The 17,821-nt window shown below is 23.6% G+C and overlaps 2 protein-coding genes across 3 annotated transcripts; one reads left to right on the forward strand and one right to left on the reverse strand.

Moving 5' to 3' along the window:
* Positions 1 to 355: 355 nt before the first annotated feature.
* Positions 356 to 12,275, reverse strand: LOC114131495 (dysbindin protein homolog). 2 transcript variants are annotated; one of them, XM_050200536.1, is made up of 7 exons: positions 12,071 to 12,275; positions 5,482 to 5,635; positions 5,272 to 5,404; positions 5,039 to 5,194; positions 4,822 to 4,977; positions 4,656 to 4,743; positions 356 to 516 (listed from the first exon to the last, which is right to left on the reverse strand). In XM_050200536.1, the coding sequence occupies exons 1-6, from the start codon at positions 12,130 to 12,132 to the stop codon at positions 4,658 to 4,660; spliced, it is 747 nt and encodes a 248-aa protein (XP_050056493.1). In that variant the 5' UTR covers positions 12,133 to 12,275; the 3' UTR covers positions 356 to 516; positions 4,656 to 4,657. The 2 variants fall into 2 exon arrangements, with proteins under 2 accessions (XP_050056493.1, XP_027852523.1); XM_027996722.2 differs by lacking the exon at positions 356 to 516 and having other exon boundaries at positions 4,407 to 4,743.
* A 109-nt stretch (positions 12,276 to 12,384) lies between these two features.
* Positions 12,385 to 17,529, forward strand: LOC114131494 (phospholipase DDHD1-like). Its single transcript, XM_027996720.2, has 12 exons — positions 12,385 to 12,562; positions 12,700 to 13,076; positions 13,139 to 13,285; positions 13,373 to 13,513; positions 13,799 to 13,940; positions 14,055 to 14,161; positions 14,229 to 14,482; positions 14,555 to 14,599; positions 15,303 to 15,454; positions 15,537 to 15,838; positions 15,917 to 16,132; positions 16,278 to 17,529. The coding sequence occupies exons 2-12, from the start codon at positions 12,713 to 12,715 to the stop codon at positions 16,313 to 16,315; spliced, it is 1,908 nt and encodes a 635-aa protein (XP_027852521.2). The 5' UTR covers positions 12,385 to 12,562; positions 12,700 to 12,712; the 3' UTR covers positions 16,316 to 17,529.
* Positions 17,530 to 17,821: the final 292 nt, after the last annotated feature.

Here is a 17,821-nt window from a genome sequence, read left to right on the forward strand (position 1 = left end):
AATTTAAATAAAAAATGTGTCTCTGGGCTCGATATGTATTTACAAAGCATATAAATTATACAGAACGGCGGTACTTTCGGCATCAACAAGCGATCATATTATAAATAGATAAATAATTTACATAGAGCATAGTACTATTGTTAAAAAAAAAAACAGTATTTATTATATAATATTGGTAGGTATCTTTATATTTTCATGTAGATAGCACGTATAATATAGTACGTAATACATTATTATATAATATAATAATAATATTATATAATTATTGTAATTTTGTGATAACATAATATTATATAGTTGAAAAAAATTTATAAATGAAAAACCAGAAGATAAGACGTGAATTTCCGTTCGCCCGAACGTGGTGATTACATATCTATATGAAATATTAATTAATAATCTCTATTAATTTACATGTATATTGGGTCTTGTGCGCCATAATCAATATTGACAATTGTGTCATTTACAACTGATGGTGGAATTGATAGATGATGGATACGTTATTTTGATCTTCGTCACCTGAAAACATCATCAGATCAATTTGTGAAGTCATTTTTTACTTGATGCGGTGTAAGTTTGCAAACCGTAGAAACTGGAACCTCGATAAATGAACTTAATAACATAAACGTTAACATTTCAGTTCTCTGCTACTGTTTCATAGGTTAAAAATACAAAACCACTTTTAACATAACTTTTATATTACCATTGGTGCGCCGATTTAATATTATAGTTATTATTTTCTCATACGTACAAAAACTATAATTCTAAATTGTAGATCTATGGACTATGTGCTCTAATACCGTGCCAATACTGCGATTTATTATTAATTATTTAATATTTTTAAAGGAATTGTGTAAATTGTGATTTTTATTACCTATATAACGAGAATTGTTTTCTTTTAAAAATATGTTAAATTTAAAAAAAAAAAATTATAAATTTATAAAGAATCAAATTGGTAACTAAAAATGTATATTTTTAAACGTCGAACAGATTTTAATTTTTATTCTAAAACTAAAGTAGATTTTGGTTCCAAAAAGGAATCCGATTTTTTCGGTTGGGTTTCGATCTAAAGTGCGCATGTAAACTCCACCGATTACGACTTTTTTAGACCTTTTTTCATGTAAATTCCACCGGTACGTTTTTTTTACCTGATAAAAATGTTAATTTTAGCGGTACGTTTTTTTTAAAATTGTGATCCAAATCCAATCTGATTAACTAAGATTACATAATTTATGTGAGTGCAGATTTATTGTATTTAGATACAATAATTAAAAAAAAATTCATATAACTAATAATCAAATAATATATATATACCTATATAATTATAATTATTAATAATAATTAAAAATAAATAAAAAAAAAAAAAAATTATATTATAATCAAACAGAAAAAAATATAATTATTAATAATAATTAACAATATTTTTTTTAAAAAATCGTATAATAATCAAATAGAATAAATAGAAAATTCAAAATATATAATTACTAATCATAAAAAACAATAAATTTAAAAAAAATATATAATAATCAAAGTATTTAAATAAATTATATAATAATTAATAGTGATCACTAGTTAGTAGTTAAAATAAAGTTAATTAAAATAAGTTAATAATAAATAATTACTTAAAGAAAATTTAAAATTTGTTTTGATAATGTTTAGATGTAGTTTTGACGAATTGAATAATGGTAATATTGTTTGCCTTGAATAACAAAATGATGGTGTTTAAATATTTTTGACGTGTTTTTGATTCTAAGGTTATTAGGTTCATTAATACTGTTTAATTTAATGTAAGTTTTGCTCCGGTACTTGCCGTTGAACGTTATTTTCGGTCGACGCATCATGAGTATGTTCTGTTCGTTTAAATGTAATTAATAGAATTTCTCCATAATTAATTTTTTTTTAAATTTCGGTACACTTTATTTTTACACCGTCACTTTTCTTCGCCGGACTTTAAGATTGTTTGTAATACTTAAAATTATTCAAACAAAGCAACATAATATTGTTTTCACGTTCACTGATTAATTCACTTAATGTGTTCATTTTGAAATCAACGGACGCACTAAAATATGCAGTCTTCGAAAATATTTTATCAAATGCATTCGTTTTGCAATATGTATATGTGTATATGATATTATCCTAGATCGTTAAGATGAAGTTTAGATAAGTCAGTCAAAAGTTGATGTGTACACACATAGCTTTAGCTATATAAAAATAAAAATAGTTGTAACCTGTGAATTTATTTTACCATCGGTGGAGTTTATGTGTTTACAGGTCAATTATACGTATCGGTAGAATTAACATGTTATAAATCCAACCCTAAAATCGACTACCTGAAAGTCGGTGGAGCTTATAATCGCCCGACGCAAAATCCAGATCGTTGAGGACGTTTATAGATAGGTATTTTACAGTGAATTATAGTTGGAATGCTAACTACTGTTTTTGCTTTTTACTAAATTTACGTGAAGTGTGTTACTATTTATTGAATGCAATTTATGTTCATAATAAATAATAACTAATTGCTATAAAATTATTATATACGTACTCAAAATGATAAAATACTATTCATAATTTATTATATTATATTAATTAAAATTCCGTGCTCTTTATATTTTGTAACAAACCGCAAACAATACCATTTATATATTTTTTTGTACATTAATTTAAACATAATTGTTATTCAAATACATATTTTAAAACAAACAAAATGATCATTTTATTCGTAACATCGTAACTATACCAAAACGTGTCTAAGTATACTACAGTGATACTTAAACTAAACGTTTAAAAATTTAAGGTAGGTATTACTATTATATGATGCTTATTGCTTCTGTAATTTCATATAATTATTATGTATTAGGTGACTAAATATATATGTAGAATACATTTTATTTGTTTATTCTAAATGGTATACTAGCCTAAAACATGCGTATACCATAATATTATGTCCTTTCTAAGCGACACGCATTAAAGTATATATGATCTTGGGCTTTTGGGGTAAAAAAATTTTTAATAATAAAAATAAGTACATACGCTGTACCTACATTGGGTATAGTACAGATATTGTATTTTATTTTACAGATGTAGGTACAAATATTGTATGATAATATTTAAATATAGGTATCCTTAAAGAAGCACAAAACACAAGAAATAAGTATTTTTTATTTAAAAGAACGTTAGAAGTACTGATACTTAAATACTTTTATCATCTTAAACACATAAAATCACACATTTATACGAAAAATAAATTTCAAAAATAAATTTTTTAGATATTCTAAGCGTTTTAATCTCCTAAAAAAAATTATTTCTTTTACATTCAATTTTCATATTTTAAAAAAATTAAAAAAATTTTTTTGTGTTGTGTGCTCCTTTAATTTCAGCAGGTTTTTAAACATCTCAATTTTATTTCAATCTTTTATTTATTTGTATTTTTCTATCAAAGTTATTTTCGTTTTTTAAGATAAGTATTAAGAATTTAATTATGTAGGAGATTTTATAATTTTTTTAAGTGAAATCTATTTTTGACATATCTATATTTTGGTACTTATTTCTAGAAAACAATGGTTTGTGGTTAATAATCTGTGGTTGATTATTGAAGAACTAGTATATAACCTAACTAGATCATGGATTTGTATATTATAATTGTATATTTATTCTGGTTCAAACATGATAAGTAAGCTCTTAGTTTAATTGTTTTATGTCATTAAGATTCAAGCCCATGTTAAGGAAACGAGGAATATTATATTTTATATACATACATATTTTCTACTTAAAATTTTAGTTTTATTTTTAAATGTATAATAAAACAATAATTTTTAACTAAAAATTTAAAAAAAATTAAGAGCACGTTTCAACGCATATATCAATGTTTTTAAACCCATAAGTGCATGTACATTCAATAGTTTTTAGTGCATAGTGCATACACATTTAGGCCCTACTTAAAATATAATAATATTTTAGAAATAGTGTTTTTCAGAAATTTTTTTTTTATATTTATGATATAAAATAACATAATAACTTTTTTTCAAAATGTTTTAATTATCAAAGAAATAATGTAATTAAGTTATAAATAATCTTAATATTAACAACAATGTAGAAAATATAGTTTTAAGATTATAATAATATGTTATTTTGAATAGCTTCTTATTATTTTAAACATATATGATTATATTGTATGTTATGATGTATTGTTGTCCAGTAGTCTGGATAGTCTTATTCTAATTTAGATTAATCTATTGAGAATTGAGACTAAATATTTTAATGCTGTATTATAATGTTTAAAAATATATTTTAATTTATGATTTCAATTAAAACCAATGTGATTTATTTATAGATATTCTAATATGTGTAGTATAGGAGTGAATGAGTGATGTTTGTGATCTACAAAAGTAAAAAATTATAAAACAAGTGAGTATAAAAGAAGAATGCTGTAATTTATAATTTTAAATTTAAATACATTTTGATTATTGTGATACATAATTATAACATGTATGCATAATTTTAATAATAAATATGTCAATAATATACAATTAAAAATTAATTATTTTTTTTTCAACAACATTCAATAATAGATAACAGTTAAACTGATAGAATGGAAGACAAATCTTTCTAAAAAAAAATATATCACTCTTTAAACAATAACATTCAAATACAAAACCAACCGTCAAGAATTTAGAAGTTCGTCTAGTGCATCTGTGTCGTCCTCTATTTCGATGTCTTCGAGTGAGACTTCATCGCGCCCACCATTGCCTATATTTAACAATCACAGTTATAATGGTATATATATACCATATTCTATATAAATTTATATTATTATAATTTACTCACTAGAACTTTTCATCACAGGAACCATGCCTGATATAATATATTGTCGCATATCTTGTTGAAATACTTGGTTAAAAATTTCTTGTCTTTCTTTGAGTTTGATGTTTATCTTTTGTTCTAAATCCGCTACCTTCTCTTTATGATCTGCTTCTAGCTCACCTAAAATTGTATATTTTTAATGAATTGTGTATAGTAAATACATTAACATTAGAGATTATACCACTAATTTTTTCTAATTCTTTCAATTTTTTCGAACGGTAAACAGCCAATTGAAACCGTTCATTCAACATCTGTTCTTGCAGTTCCTGTTCCTCAACTACATCATCTAGCTTCAATAGCTGGTGTTCAACATCATTTATCAATAATTTAATATTTTCTAAAATTATACATGTATTTTGTAAAAAGGGATGGCTTATTATTATTGATAATTAATAATTTTATATAAAACATTACCCATGTCTTTCATGGCATTTTCAATACTCTTAACTAATTGTGGCATTGAATCCATGCAAGATGTGATTGTATCCATTTTTTTCCACTGTTCGCTCATTTGATGATGTAGAAGACTAATCATTTCATTGACTTCCTATGGCATAATGTCAACAAAATATTTATATAAAAATTAATAATTTTTTTTTTGTTTTTATATATAATGTGCCAAACCTCAGCTTTATGGGCATTATCTTCAGCCAATAGGTGTAGCTGATTCCATTCAGTTTGATATTTATGCAATAGATCAGCACCAGCATCATAATTAACAGGATGTTCACTAGGAGATTGTGCGACATTAACTTCATTCACAGATAATCCTCTTAAGCTATATAAAAAAAAAAAAAAAAATTACATAAAATACCTCATATGGTTTTAATATAAATACTAAAAAATTAAGTGTAACTAGAATTTTTTCCAGGTAAATCCTAGAAAATAGTAGGTATATACAGAAAAATACATATTAATCAAAACAATATAGAATAAATTTTAAGTTTTAATTTAACATAAAATTAAAGTAATTTATTTATTTCATAAAAAAAAGAAAATTAAAATTAACTTTCAACACTTAGACAAGATTATAAGAAACAATTTCGGTCAGAAATAATTTCAGTTGGTTTTTGGAGTTTAATTGAGTAAAAAATAGTGATAAATCAACGTAGACTTATAGTTCACATGGTAGTGTGTTGTACGTTAAAACTCAGATAATGCTATATAGCAGGGGTGGCCAAACAGTCGATCTCGGACAATTTCAAAGTCGATCATGTTAGAATTTATTTTTAGGGACACACACCTATATGTTTCTTAATAATTATAGTTATTCAATAATAAAAAAAAATGTATGGATGTTGATCTCTCAAAGGTGAGGTATATTTTTAGTAGAACGTGATCAAAAAAAGTTTGACCATCCTTGTTATATAGTTAGTACCCATAGACTATACTATTATTTGTTATACTATTTGAGTTCTTTTAAATATTCCCTTTTTAAATATGATTAAATTAGATTTTTGAAAAAAAGTAGTAAAAAAGTAGTTAGACCTGGGTCTATTACGTTATATGCGAATAAATTATAGTATAAATTTGAATAAAAAATTATGCACGAATATATTTCTTGCTTCTACACTAAAATAGATAAATAATTTGTGTCATTAAATGATGCCTCGTGTCAAGATTTGCTTGGTTGGCAAACATACTTGGATTAAAATATAAATAACATTTTAAATATTTTATAATAATAATATAATATGGTTAGTATATAGCTATGTATTTTTTACTAAAACGCCAACCCAAAACATGCCAGATGAAACAATGATTTGTATAGGAATTTTGTACTTGGTTTCATAGGATACCTAAATCATAGAAATCTTACAAAAAAACTAAAAATAGAGGTTCAAATTTCAAAGTTATGCATTATATTATTAAACTAAGTGTTATAATAGTAATAAACCAATTATGGTTTGGTTGAATTAATATATTCTACAATTTGTATATTGTTAATAGTGTAGTTTTTAATGATTTTAACAATACATCTAATAGTATGTGTATTCATATAATTACAATGTCATTGAATGTAATTTTGGCAAGCTTATCAATAATAAATAACAAATACAATAGAGATATTCGCAATACTACATTTATTTTATTGATTTATACAAAAACAGTTAATTATAGAAAACATTTATTAATATCACTATTCATCACAAACTACAATATAGTTTCTTAATACTGAAATATGAATTTAAATAAACATACAGTATTTGTTAAATTAAATAAAATTATTAATTAAAGCACAATAAAAATAAATTTTTAATTACCATTTCATCATTGTAATATACCTGTAGTTTAAAATTCAAGTATAAATATATTTTTTTTATAACATACAATTTATAAAACACTAACTTTAAACTCAACTTATCTTAAACTAATATATACTTTTCTTATTATTTGAATATTTAAATGATTTTTCAATATTTAAAAATAAATTTTCATTATATTATAGGTATTACATATAATACCTATATGGTCAATTTATTATTAGATATATAAAAATAAGTTTCTGACATGCTTTTAATGGGAAAATAACTTACTAGAGCAGTGTTTCCCAATCTTTTTACCACCACGGACCACTTCGACAATATTTTATATGTTGCGGACCACCTCAATTTACGCAAACTAGGAAGACCTTTTTTTTTTGCTCATTAACAAGAATACACAAAATTTATCGAAAAATGTTAATTTTTATTATTTTACTGTACCCTTATTACCCTAATACCTACACACTTATAAAAGGGGAAAATATTTATCGGTTGTCAGCAGAAACAACGATAAGATAACAGTATATTATGGTGAAATAAAATATTTTTCGCTGTTTAAAAAAAAAATAAATAATTTTTAATAGAAAACGAAGAAAGGTACCACGGACCACCTATGACTGGCCCACGGACCACTGGTTGGGAAACACTGTACTAGAGTAATTACGTTCAAGACTTCAAGCATGTTTTTAATTGTTATTGTAGTAAAATGTACTTATTATGTACAATTAGTTGTAAATATATGTGATAGGGATTTATTGTACAGTAATTTGTAGATTTTGAATAGTAAATATTATCAGTGAATATCTAAGTTATAATAAATAAATAATAATAATGATTGTAATAGATGTGTTAAATTTGAATTCAATAACAATGATTTTTAATAAAAAAAAAAAAAAAACAAATGAATAGTGTATATTATATTTATTTTCTTAACTCAGTATATTAAATTATTTTTGACGAAAATATTCTTCATAACCTGTGTATTATAAACTTGTTATGAATAAGTTAATGGTATAGCTTAAAATAAGTTTAAATATTTCGATATAGAAAGCAATCAAATGAGTTATCTTTATTATTTTCCACTAATGTTCTACTAGGAAATTAAAAAAAAAAAAAATTCATTAGTTAAATGGTCACCGGCATCAACAATAAGAATACCAATATTTTGAAAATTTCATTGTAATGTAAAACATAATAACATACATCATAATAAAAAGTTTCAAGAGTCAGCAGTTTTAATTTTTTTATTGAAACAAAATATCTAAACTGATTGTAAAAAATTGTTATAATTCAACCTCAAACACCAATAAGAAAAAATAATGGGTAAGGAACTTGAATTTAAAAATGAATCTTTAAGCTTTTTGAATAATTATAATTTTTTTTTTATATTAAATACAAAAATTAAGGAAATTTCAAATATTTATAATTAGCTCAAACAAAGCTAACATTTTTTGAAAAATGATTTCACATCCATAAAAGGCTAATATAAGATTTTTTTTCAAAATTTATGATGTTAGTAAAAATTTCTGTTCTATTATTTTTAGTTATTTTTTGAAAATTGGAATATAATAAGATATTGAGAATATCCCCTCAATAGACAGATCAGATAAGATTTGCATTTGCTATCAAAAACCATTAATAATGTTCAAGGTTGAAGCAAATTTAATGCTCTAAATGGTGAGGTCAGACATACGAAAAAACTCAGAATAAAAATTCTCAATTTTGCATACCATTAATATGTCGTATTAACTTTAAAATACTGAATACAAAGTAAAATATTATGTTGTACCTACCTCATGTAAGTGAGGTTAGGTACTAACACAACTAATAAGTAAAATTATTTATAACAGTTATTATTTTAGTGATTTATATTTTATACTAAAATTCTCTAACTTATAAGGATTGTTAGTTATTAATTAGTAATTTTCTGAGTAGCTAATATGAAATTAAATGAAACATACTACTACTAAAGCATTATTATTACTATTATTATATTATTGACTCATATTTAGATAAGATAATTTATTATAAAATAGGTGCTAAGTATTTAAATGAATAATATTATGTTTCCTATTGAATTATATTCTAACTATTCAACATACATTGATTTATAAATGTGTAGTCATTTTTTTATTACTCATAGTTTTTTATTATATTAAATATTGAATCAATTTAAAGTAGGTAATAAAGAAAATTTTTTATTAGTAAATAAAATTTTATTGAAATATTTTTTAAATTAATGTACTTAGGTATCAATTTAATTGTAATAATCTAGGGCCTATGTTTATATCATGTAAAACAATTTTAAAAGTAAATCATAAAATCAATGAATAATAAATAACTATATTATTTTTATATAAGATGGTTTGTAATATGGTAAATTATTTATGTAGATAAAATATAATATGTTTATTCAGTTTTTTGATACAAAATCAGTAGCCATATAATATTGTATTCAAACATCAAAAACTTCACTCAACGTACAGTGAAAAGTATATCATAGTTGTTTATTTCAAGAATAAACTACACATAATAAAAATATTAATTTTATTTCAGGGATGGTTTTAGATAATAATGTATGTAGAGGTATGACCATATAAAAAAAATGGTCCCATCTACTATGTTGTATACATCGAAAACAGTGATATACCCAATTAATTTATTTTTTTATTAAATAGTTACCTTATTATCTAATAGATATTAATATTATTATATAAATTCCATAATTATATTAACCTATATTTGTAATAATATCTAGGTCAAAGAACAAAGATCAGGTGATTTTATTCATTAAATATAATTCTTTAATTTTATTTTTATTTGGATTTCAATATATTTTTTTAGTAGGTACCTAGTATAAAATAACTAAATATTGTGATGATTCATAAAATAATTTATATTATTTAAAAAATTACATTATTAATGCACATAGAGATTGAGAAAGATTAATAAAAAATATATCAAAGGTAAGAATGATTAATAATAATTATAAAATTAAAAACTATAATAATATTATCCTGAATTGATTGATTCTTGACCAATGTTCACATTTTATTATTTGATTAACATAAAAATTAATAATTTAAAAATGTATGAAATTAGTTTCCCAATATTTTATTTTCTACAGTAAGTTTTTGTTTGAAGCTATTGATATATTGATCATATTTATAATTTTAAGTAACATCCATTTTCTATAGTGATTGATTGTTAAACATTTTAATACATAATAACTAATAAATTATACATATATGATTTAAAGTGCAAAAGATTTATAAAAACTTCATTTTTTTTTAATTGATAAATAATACAGGTTACTCCGATTACATAAAGGAAAATTAATGAAAGTATTGACATATATGTGAAATATAATTTGGTGAAAAACAAAATTAAGCACTAAAAACTTTGTTTTGTTTTTTAATATAATAACAAATACAAATAAAATTTTAGTAAATATTGATAAGATAAAAGATTTTACTTGAGATTTTATTATATTTGATTTAGATAAAACAGTTTGTTTAGTGAAGGAACTAAAAAATCAACAATATAAGTGACCCTGAACTCTGAAGAGTAATAGAAATTAATACTTTTAACTTTATATGTTTTAAGAAAAGATAGTTAACATAAGTAGTTGGAATATATCAGATACCTATATACATTTAAATAGAATATTATACAGAGTGATTTATCAAGCATCCTTATTTTTATATTTTTTTCATTTAATAATGAATTTACCCAAATTCTTAAGACTTTTAATTATACTTAAAGGAAGTCCTGTGGCAAAACAAACTTTTGTTTTTTAAATGAGAACCTTCCTTTTTTTCTGTAAATTATTTAGAGAATCATTTAAAAAAATATTTTTATGTGTCTAATTCAAAATTTAAATGAGTAGTTTTTCAGTTATTATAGATTAATTATGAATTGTTATTAATAGTTGTATTAAGGATAATACGTAGTCCTTAAAAATAGTTTAATAATAAAAATAAAATAGATGTTATAGGATCAAGTATTTAATATACTTATATTGGTATTTATTAACGATTTTTATAAATGAATTATTAAAAATTGATAAATTATAATAAATCATTAACATTTTCAAATGAGCATGGTCATGAAGGATTCCAAACCCATTTACAAGAACCAATGGACAGTAAACTAAGTTGAATTACTTCAAAGCTATTTGTTCAAATTTTAATTTTGATAAATCGATATTTTAAGAAAAATAGAAAAAGAGGTTTGTTATTTAAAAATTAAGTTTAGTTTTTTACAGAACATTCATGGTGTAATACTGTAGCATAAAAAAATCTCAGGTAATTAAAAATATTATGTTTTTTAAGTACATTTAAAATTAAAAAAAAAACAGATTTTATACAATGGTATTGTTGGAAACAAATAGGAGGTGAACAGGCTTGTTGAATCACTCTGTATATTAGAATTTTGAGAATAGGTATGTTAAAAAAGGACATAATTTAGTTTTATAGTAAGTACCTATGATTTAAATGTAACACAATTACATCAAGTTATATGCACAATCATACATAGTCCCTAATTGTTCACAACAAACTTCAAGTAAATATCAATGAATTATTATCTATAATATTATAAATTATAACCATAATATATAGGTACCAGAAAAGAGCCTGTTTAACGATGCCTATAGCTAGGTAGGTATAATAAATAACAATAAATACTATCAAATAGATACAAAGTAGTATTTATGGCACTTCATCAATATATGAAATAGAACTCCTCAGGAAATAAGAGCTAAATTGAATACTTAACAATATATATTTTAATAGCGTTTTGAACAATGGCAATGAAAACAACAACCATTGTATGTTATTTTTTCTGCATTTTAGTGAATTAATAAAATGCTCAATTAGCACTACGATAACGTCGTAATGACATAGTGTCTTCGATTTCGTATTTTATGTGTTTTTAGTAACATTTACCTTGCTGACAATCCTTCTTGAACGACGTTATGCAATTTTTCTCTTAAATTACCAAACATCATGGAATTGGAAAACGGGCTGTAGTTATTTATCGAACACTATAAAAACATTAAATTATCAAAAGAGCAATTTTAGAACGAGTGATATATGTTTTTTTAAATTAATTAACAACAAAATTAAACGCCTTTTTTTGAAAAACTATCAAATTCACTATATAGTTTATTATCTTTTTTTTTTGTTATCATTCAAAAAGATTGTTGGGAGTGATAACCGCATGACACCATAACTGATAAAGTAGATAAGAGTGGACATTTTTTAAACATTAAAAAATCCAAACGTTCAACATAGATCGTTTTGATTCAATTAAGCTAAGTAATATTATACATTTAGTTTTAAACCGTTTTAGTAGCTGTATCGTTGGTGCCGAAAACCGATTTTGTACAGTTTTATTTTTAACAAATAATAAATAACCATTCTTTTTCATACATTGAGGTGAATAATGTTGATTATTTTTACATAGTTATTTTTTAGAACTGATTACATCATCAATTAATTAAATCTAAGCTCCCACATTTTTTTTGTTTACATTATTACCTATATTTACCGAATTAACTGTCAAAATATTTTAGTTATGCGCCAGCAATGAACAATATGGATACCAATCGTCTTCAAACAGAAGAACCGGCTTTGATTTCTGATGACACACAGGATGAGAACAATGTGGCAAACACTCAGACCAATGGAACTGCAATTACATTTGAACCACTAAGTCCTGAAAAAGTCAGATGGTTTTACAAGAGCGATAACAAAAGATGGACTAAGTTTGATGGTTTTGATTCATTAAATATAGAGTATAGGTACAGGGCGAATTTTGGCAATGAAGAAGATGTATCTAGTTTAAATGGATCTTTTAATTATTTTGTTGGTCTCTATACTGTTGTTGTGAGAGGTGGTCTCTACGAAGTAGACTTATCAAAAAAAAAGTGTACATCTATATTTTGGCCTGGTAAGAATATATTTTATAACACGTATTTCATTATATTCGTATTATTGATGTTGTTTAAATAGGTGAAGAGAGTGACATTTTTCGTGGCGTTTGGTTTTATGATGGATATGAGCCTTACGAATATGGTGAGGAAGTTGAGAGGGAACATCTAAATCTATTCAGAGATGATACCAGAAAAGTTGAAAACACTGAAGACAATGGAAAGTCAGGTACTTAATTTTTTTTTACTATTTAACTATAATATATTAGATTAATTGATAAAATATAAGGTTTAATAAAATTAATTATTTTTACAGTATTACGAGATGTTACTTTTAGGGACATGCATGTAGTATGGTATTCATCTGCTGAAGTGTATTCATTTAAACAAAAGACTTTTATCAATACAAAGATTATGAGAAGTGTTACAAAAAAATTAGGAACTTATTTCCAAAAATGTAAGTTTTGTATAATTGTAAAAATAATATCTTGCAACCATAAACTGTTGTGAAATTTTAATTGAGGTTTTGATTTATCGGATTAGGTAAGTTTGCTAAATTTATAAAAGTATAGTAAATACTAAATACAAATTTTGAATCATATTCTTGAAAAGTCAAGTATGTATTATAATATTTGGCTATCCATTTATCACAAACAATAACTTTGCACTAATCACATTATGCATTTTAATGTATAAAATAAATTATATTTCTTAATGTTGGATTGTTGTATGATTATTTTAGCTGCTGGATACAAACTGATCAGATCATACAAAACTGATGCTAGTGAAAAAGACAAACTGAATGATATAACTCATCTAGTATTTTTGATTCATGGTATTGGTCATAAAATAGATAATAAAAAAATAATAAAAAACACATCACAGTAAGTATACTTGTATATTTAACAATATTACCTACTATAAGTTAATTAATAATTATCATGTTTATTATGTTTGAAATCTTTGATAATTTTATATTGCTATTATATTTAATTTAGATTTCGTGACTGCGTGAAATGGATTAAACATAAATATTTCCAAGGTACTGAACAGAGAGCAGAATTTTTTCCTGTGGATTGGAGGTCACAGTGTAGTTTTGATGGAGGTATTGTATTTTAAGTAATTAAAATAATAAAATATTATATTATATTATGCATTTTTTTTGAAAACAGGGCTAGTTGAACAGATAACACCATTAAATTTGAAAAACATACGGCAAATATTAAATTCATCAGCTATGGATATAATGTATTATACTTCACCAATATATGGTCGAGAAATACAAAACAGTTTGGCAAATGAACTGAATAGGTTACATTCTGAATTTGTAGAACGACATCCACACCATGACTTCAAAGTGTCAATAATGGCACATTCTTTAGGTAGTGTTATTTCATATGATATTATAACTGGATGGGAACCATTTGTGAGTAATATCGAATATTTGTTGTTGTTATCTATACCTATGTAATATTATAACATATTAAATTCATTCTAGATTAAACGGAGTGACAGTAGTCCAAGAATTCATTTAAATTTTGAGGTAATATATTTTGTTTAGAATAAAAAATAATGTATTATTGCAGTGGTGGCTCATGAGGTTCACATAAAGTGGCACACAAATAATTTTATAAAATACCTACCTATGTAAGATTATAATAAAAAAAAATGTTCATAGATATAATATATCCAAAATAGTATGCTTATTTACGTTTAATGTTACGGTATTTTATTTCTTAACTATGATAAAATACAAATAAATTAGAAAAAATAACTTAACTCAATCACAATATTATTTTATTTTGTTTTTATAAAATATTATGGATAGTGGTTAACTTTTATATGAGAGTACAGTTGTTGGCCAATACATGGTGGTGCATTATCATTTCAATGATTAATGTGACTGCGCTACATGTTAAAAAAAAAAGTTTTTAGTTGATGTATCAATGCATGTAGTTAATATTTGTACAGTTGTTTTAAGCACATTGAATTTGCACTTAGAGAATTATTTAATTGAAAATAGATATAATTGCAAACACAAAAAGCTGTAATAACTTCTTATTTTTTAATAAATAATTTTTATATTCCAAATTATGTATAGAATTAACTTATCATAATTTACTATAGAAGTTTAATGATTTTAATATGCCATTTTTTTGAGTAATACGCTTGCCCCTATGATCCCTTGCAAGAGTCGCCACTATATCATTGTAAATAAATTATTAATCTTGTGTAATAATATTTAGTTGGAGAATTTCTTCTGTTTGGGTTCACCATTGTCAGTATTTTTGGCATTACGTCAAAATGAAATATTTAAAGAAAACCTAAATTTGTTTCCAATGTGGCTGGCCAAAAGAGTGTATAATATTTACCATCCTACAGACCCTGTTGCTTATAGGTACACCTAGTTCATAATTGTACTTAATGAATTATGTATATTTGATATTTGTGATAATTTGTTTAATATTTTATCATCTTAGGTTTGAACCATTAGTGGCAAAAGATTATTGTCGCTACAAACCTGTTGGTATTCAGGCCTATGGTGTCAAGTGTGATTACTCTGAGGTTCCCTTAGAACTGATTGGAAATATGGATACTAGTTTTGAAGAGACAAATGGAACTGAAGCCAAAGCACCAGATGTTAAAAAAGAAAATGAAACATTTAGTCGTAGAATAAGCACTTGGCTCAACATGTCAAGTAGCAATGACAATAAAGCCAATAATTCAAATCAGTTTGAAAATAATACATATTCACTTTCAAGAAATAGTACACCAGTTGAAAGTATGTAATATATTTTTTAATATTTAAAATTAATTAATCTAATAATATCTAATATGAAATATTAAAAATTATGTTTAGATTTGAATCACCGGTTAGATTATATTTTGAGAGATAGTATCGGAGGATCGGCCAGTAATTACTTGTCGATGTTGTATACACATACGTCATATTGGTCAAATTATGACGTAGCTTATTTCATTTACACTAGGTTATTCCCCGAACTAGATAAAACAATGGAAGATTTTCTGAGACCTGAAGAGAAAATTCCCAATTTTGACTTACAATTTGAACAAGGTAATAGTTCTAAACTCTAAAGCTAAAAACAAAATTACCTCAGCTGTTCACAATGTTTATAATGCTCAATTTTTTAAACCTAAATATATGTATGAATAAGAGTAAAATAAGAAAAATATTTGTTTACCGTTTCAAATCTTTAAAGGTATTGAAGTGACTGAAGATTTGAAACATTCTACTTAAGGAGAAAATTACATCTAAAAAAAATTTGTCATTTAAGTCTGCAAATTTTTTTTTTAAATTTATCATAGGTACACAATTCATTGTTATATTTTTAATCATGTTAACAAGAAAATAGTTAACACCAATTAATATGTTCAATGTCCAATGATAAATTTTTTATAATTTATTGAGTCTTATGATACTATACAGGGTAAACTTCCATTACATTTCTTGAAAACAGTAATTTATTATCCGGTATCTTATTTTTATCAATAAATACTTTGTTCTTGTTTCGTGTTCATGTATATCATATTTTTAATTTATTCAATTTATATTTTGATATAAATATACTTCACTGTTCTTTATGTTATCTAAAGGTAAAAGAAAAGATAACTAAATCTCAGATGTGATATTAATTACTAAAGATATAATATATCCTACTGAAAAAAAAACTAAAAATTGAATGTTATTTGTATAGTAATAGTTTTATATTTATAATTATATAATGTAATGATTAATACATGTACATCTAAATAAGTTCATCACAGTAATTTGAGTTTTAAATTTAATTTCAAATGTAAAATCAACAACTCTTTGTGATACACTGTTACACCTTGTGTATTACATATATATTTATAAATGAAACACATGTTCTTAACAATGTTGTGATTTCTATTGGTTAATTATTATTATTATTATTATTATTATTATTATTACGTGTTAAGTAGTGTAGGTAATATTGTTTTATTGTGTTTACTAGCGAGAGACCTTGAACTTTTTTCATTTGTTTTTATTCAACTACATTATACAATTTTAATAGGTTATGTGTATTGTACGCAATAAAACAATATTATAAGTTATTTTTATAAAATGTATTTATAATGTAATGTTTATACTTTACCTAGTGTTGTTTCACCAAATTTTATGTGCCCATTATTAGTCGTTTTGGAATACTATTTTAATTTTATCAAATTGTTTTTATCGTAGTTAAAATGATAATGTTTTTAAAAGATCGAAGTATAGTGTTGATTATTTATTGTTTGATTACTGTGAACTATTTTATTATGCTATATTTTAAAATAACCTCAGGTTTCGGTTGTGATTGTTTTAATATAATATATGTATTTTTTTTACAAAATATATATTATATTAATACATGATTAATATGTTCTGTGATGTTAAAATATTATTATTATTATTATTACTACTACTTTAATATAATATCGTACATTTGATATTTGTATAAAACATTTTGTGATTTAAATACCTATGAGTTTATTTAAAAAAATATATATGTATAATATATGCAATATACATTGAAAATCAGTTATAATATGCTTGATGGAGAATGTATACTTGTTTTTTTTAAACAATTTTTTTGTAGTATTATTTATTTATTATTCGATTAAATATTAAAAAATTTAAGAATAATAACAAAAAAAAAAAAATGAATGGTTTACCAAAAACAATGTGAATAAAAAAATCTGTAAAAATTGAATGAAATTATAAAATACAAATTTATATACT

This window comes from Aphis gossypii, chromosome 2 (genome assembly GCF_020184175.1).
Source record: "Aphis gossypii isolate Hap1 chromosome 2, ASM2018417v2, whole genome shotgun sequence".
In the NCBI taxonomy this organism is placed as follows: domain Eukaryota; kingdom Metazoa; phylum Arthropoda; class Insecta; order Hemiptera; family Aphididae; genus Aphis; species Aphis gossypii.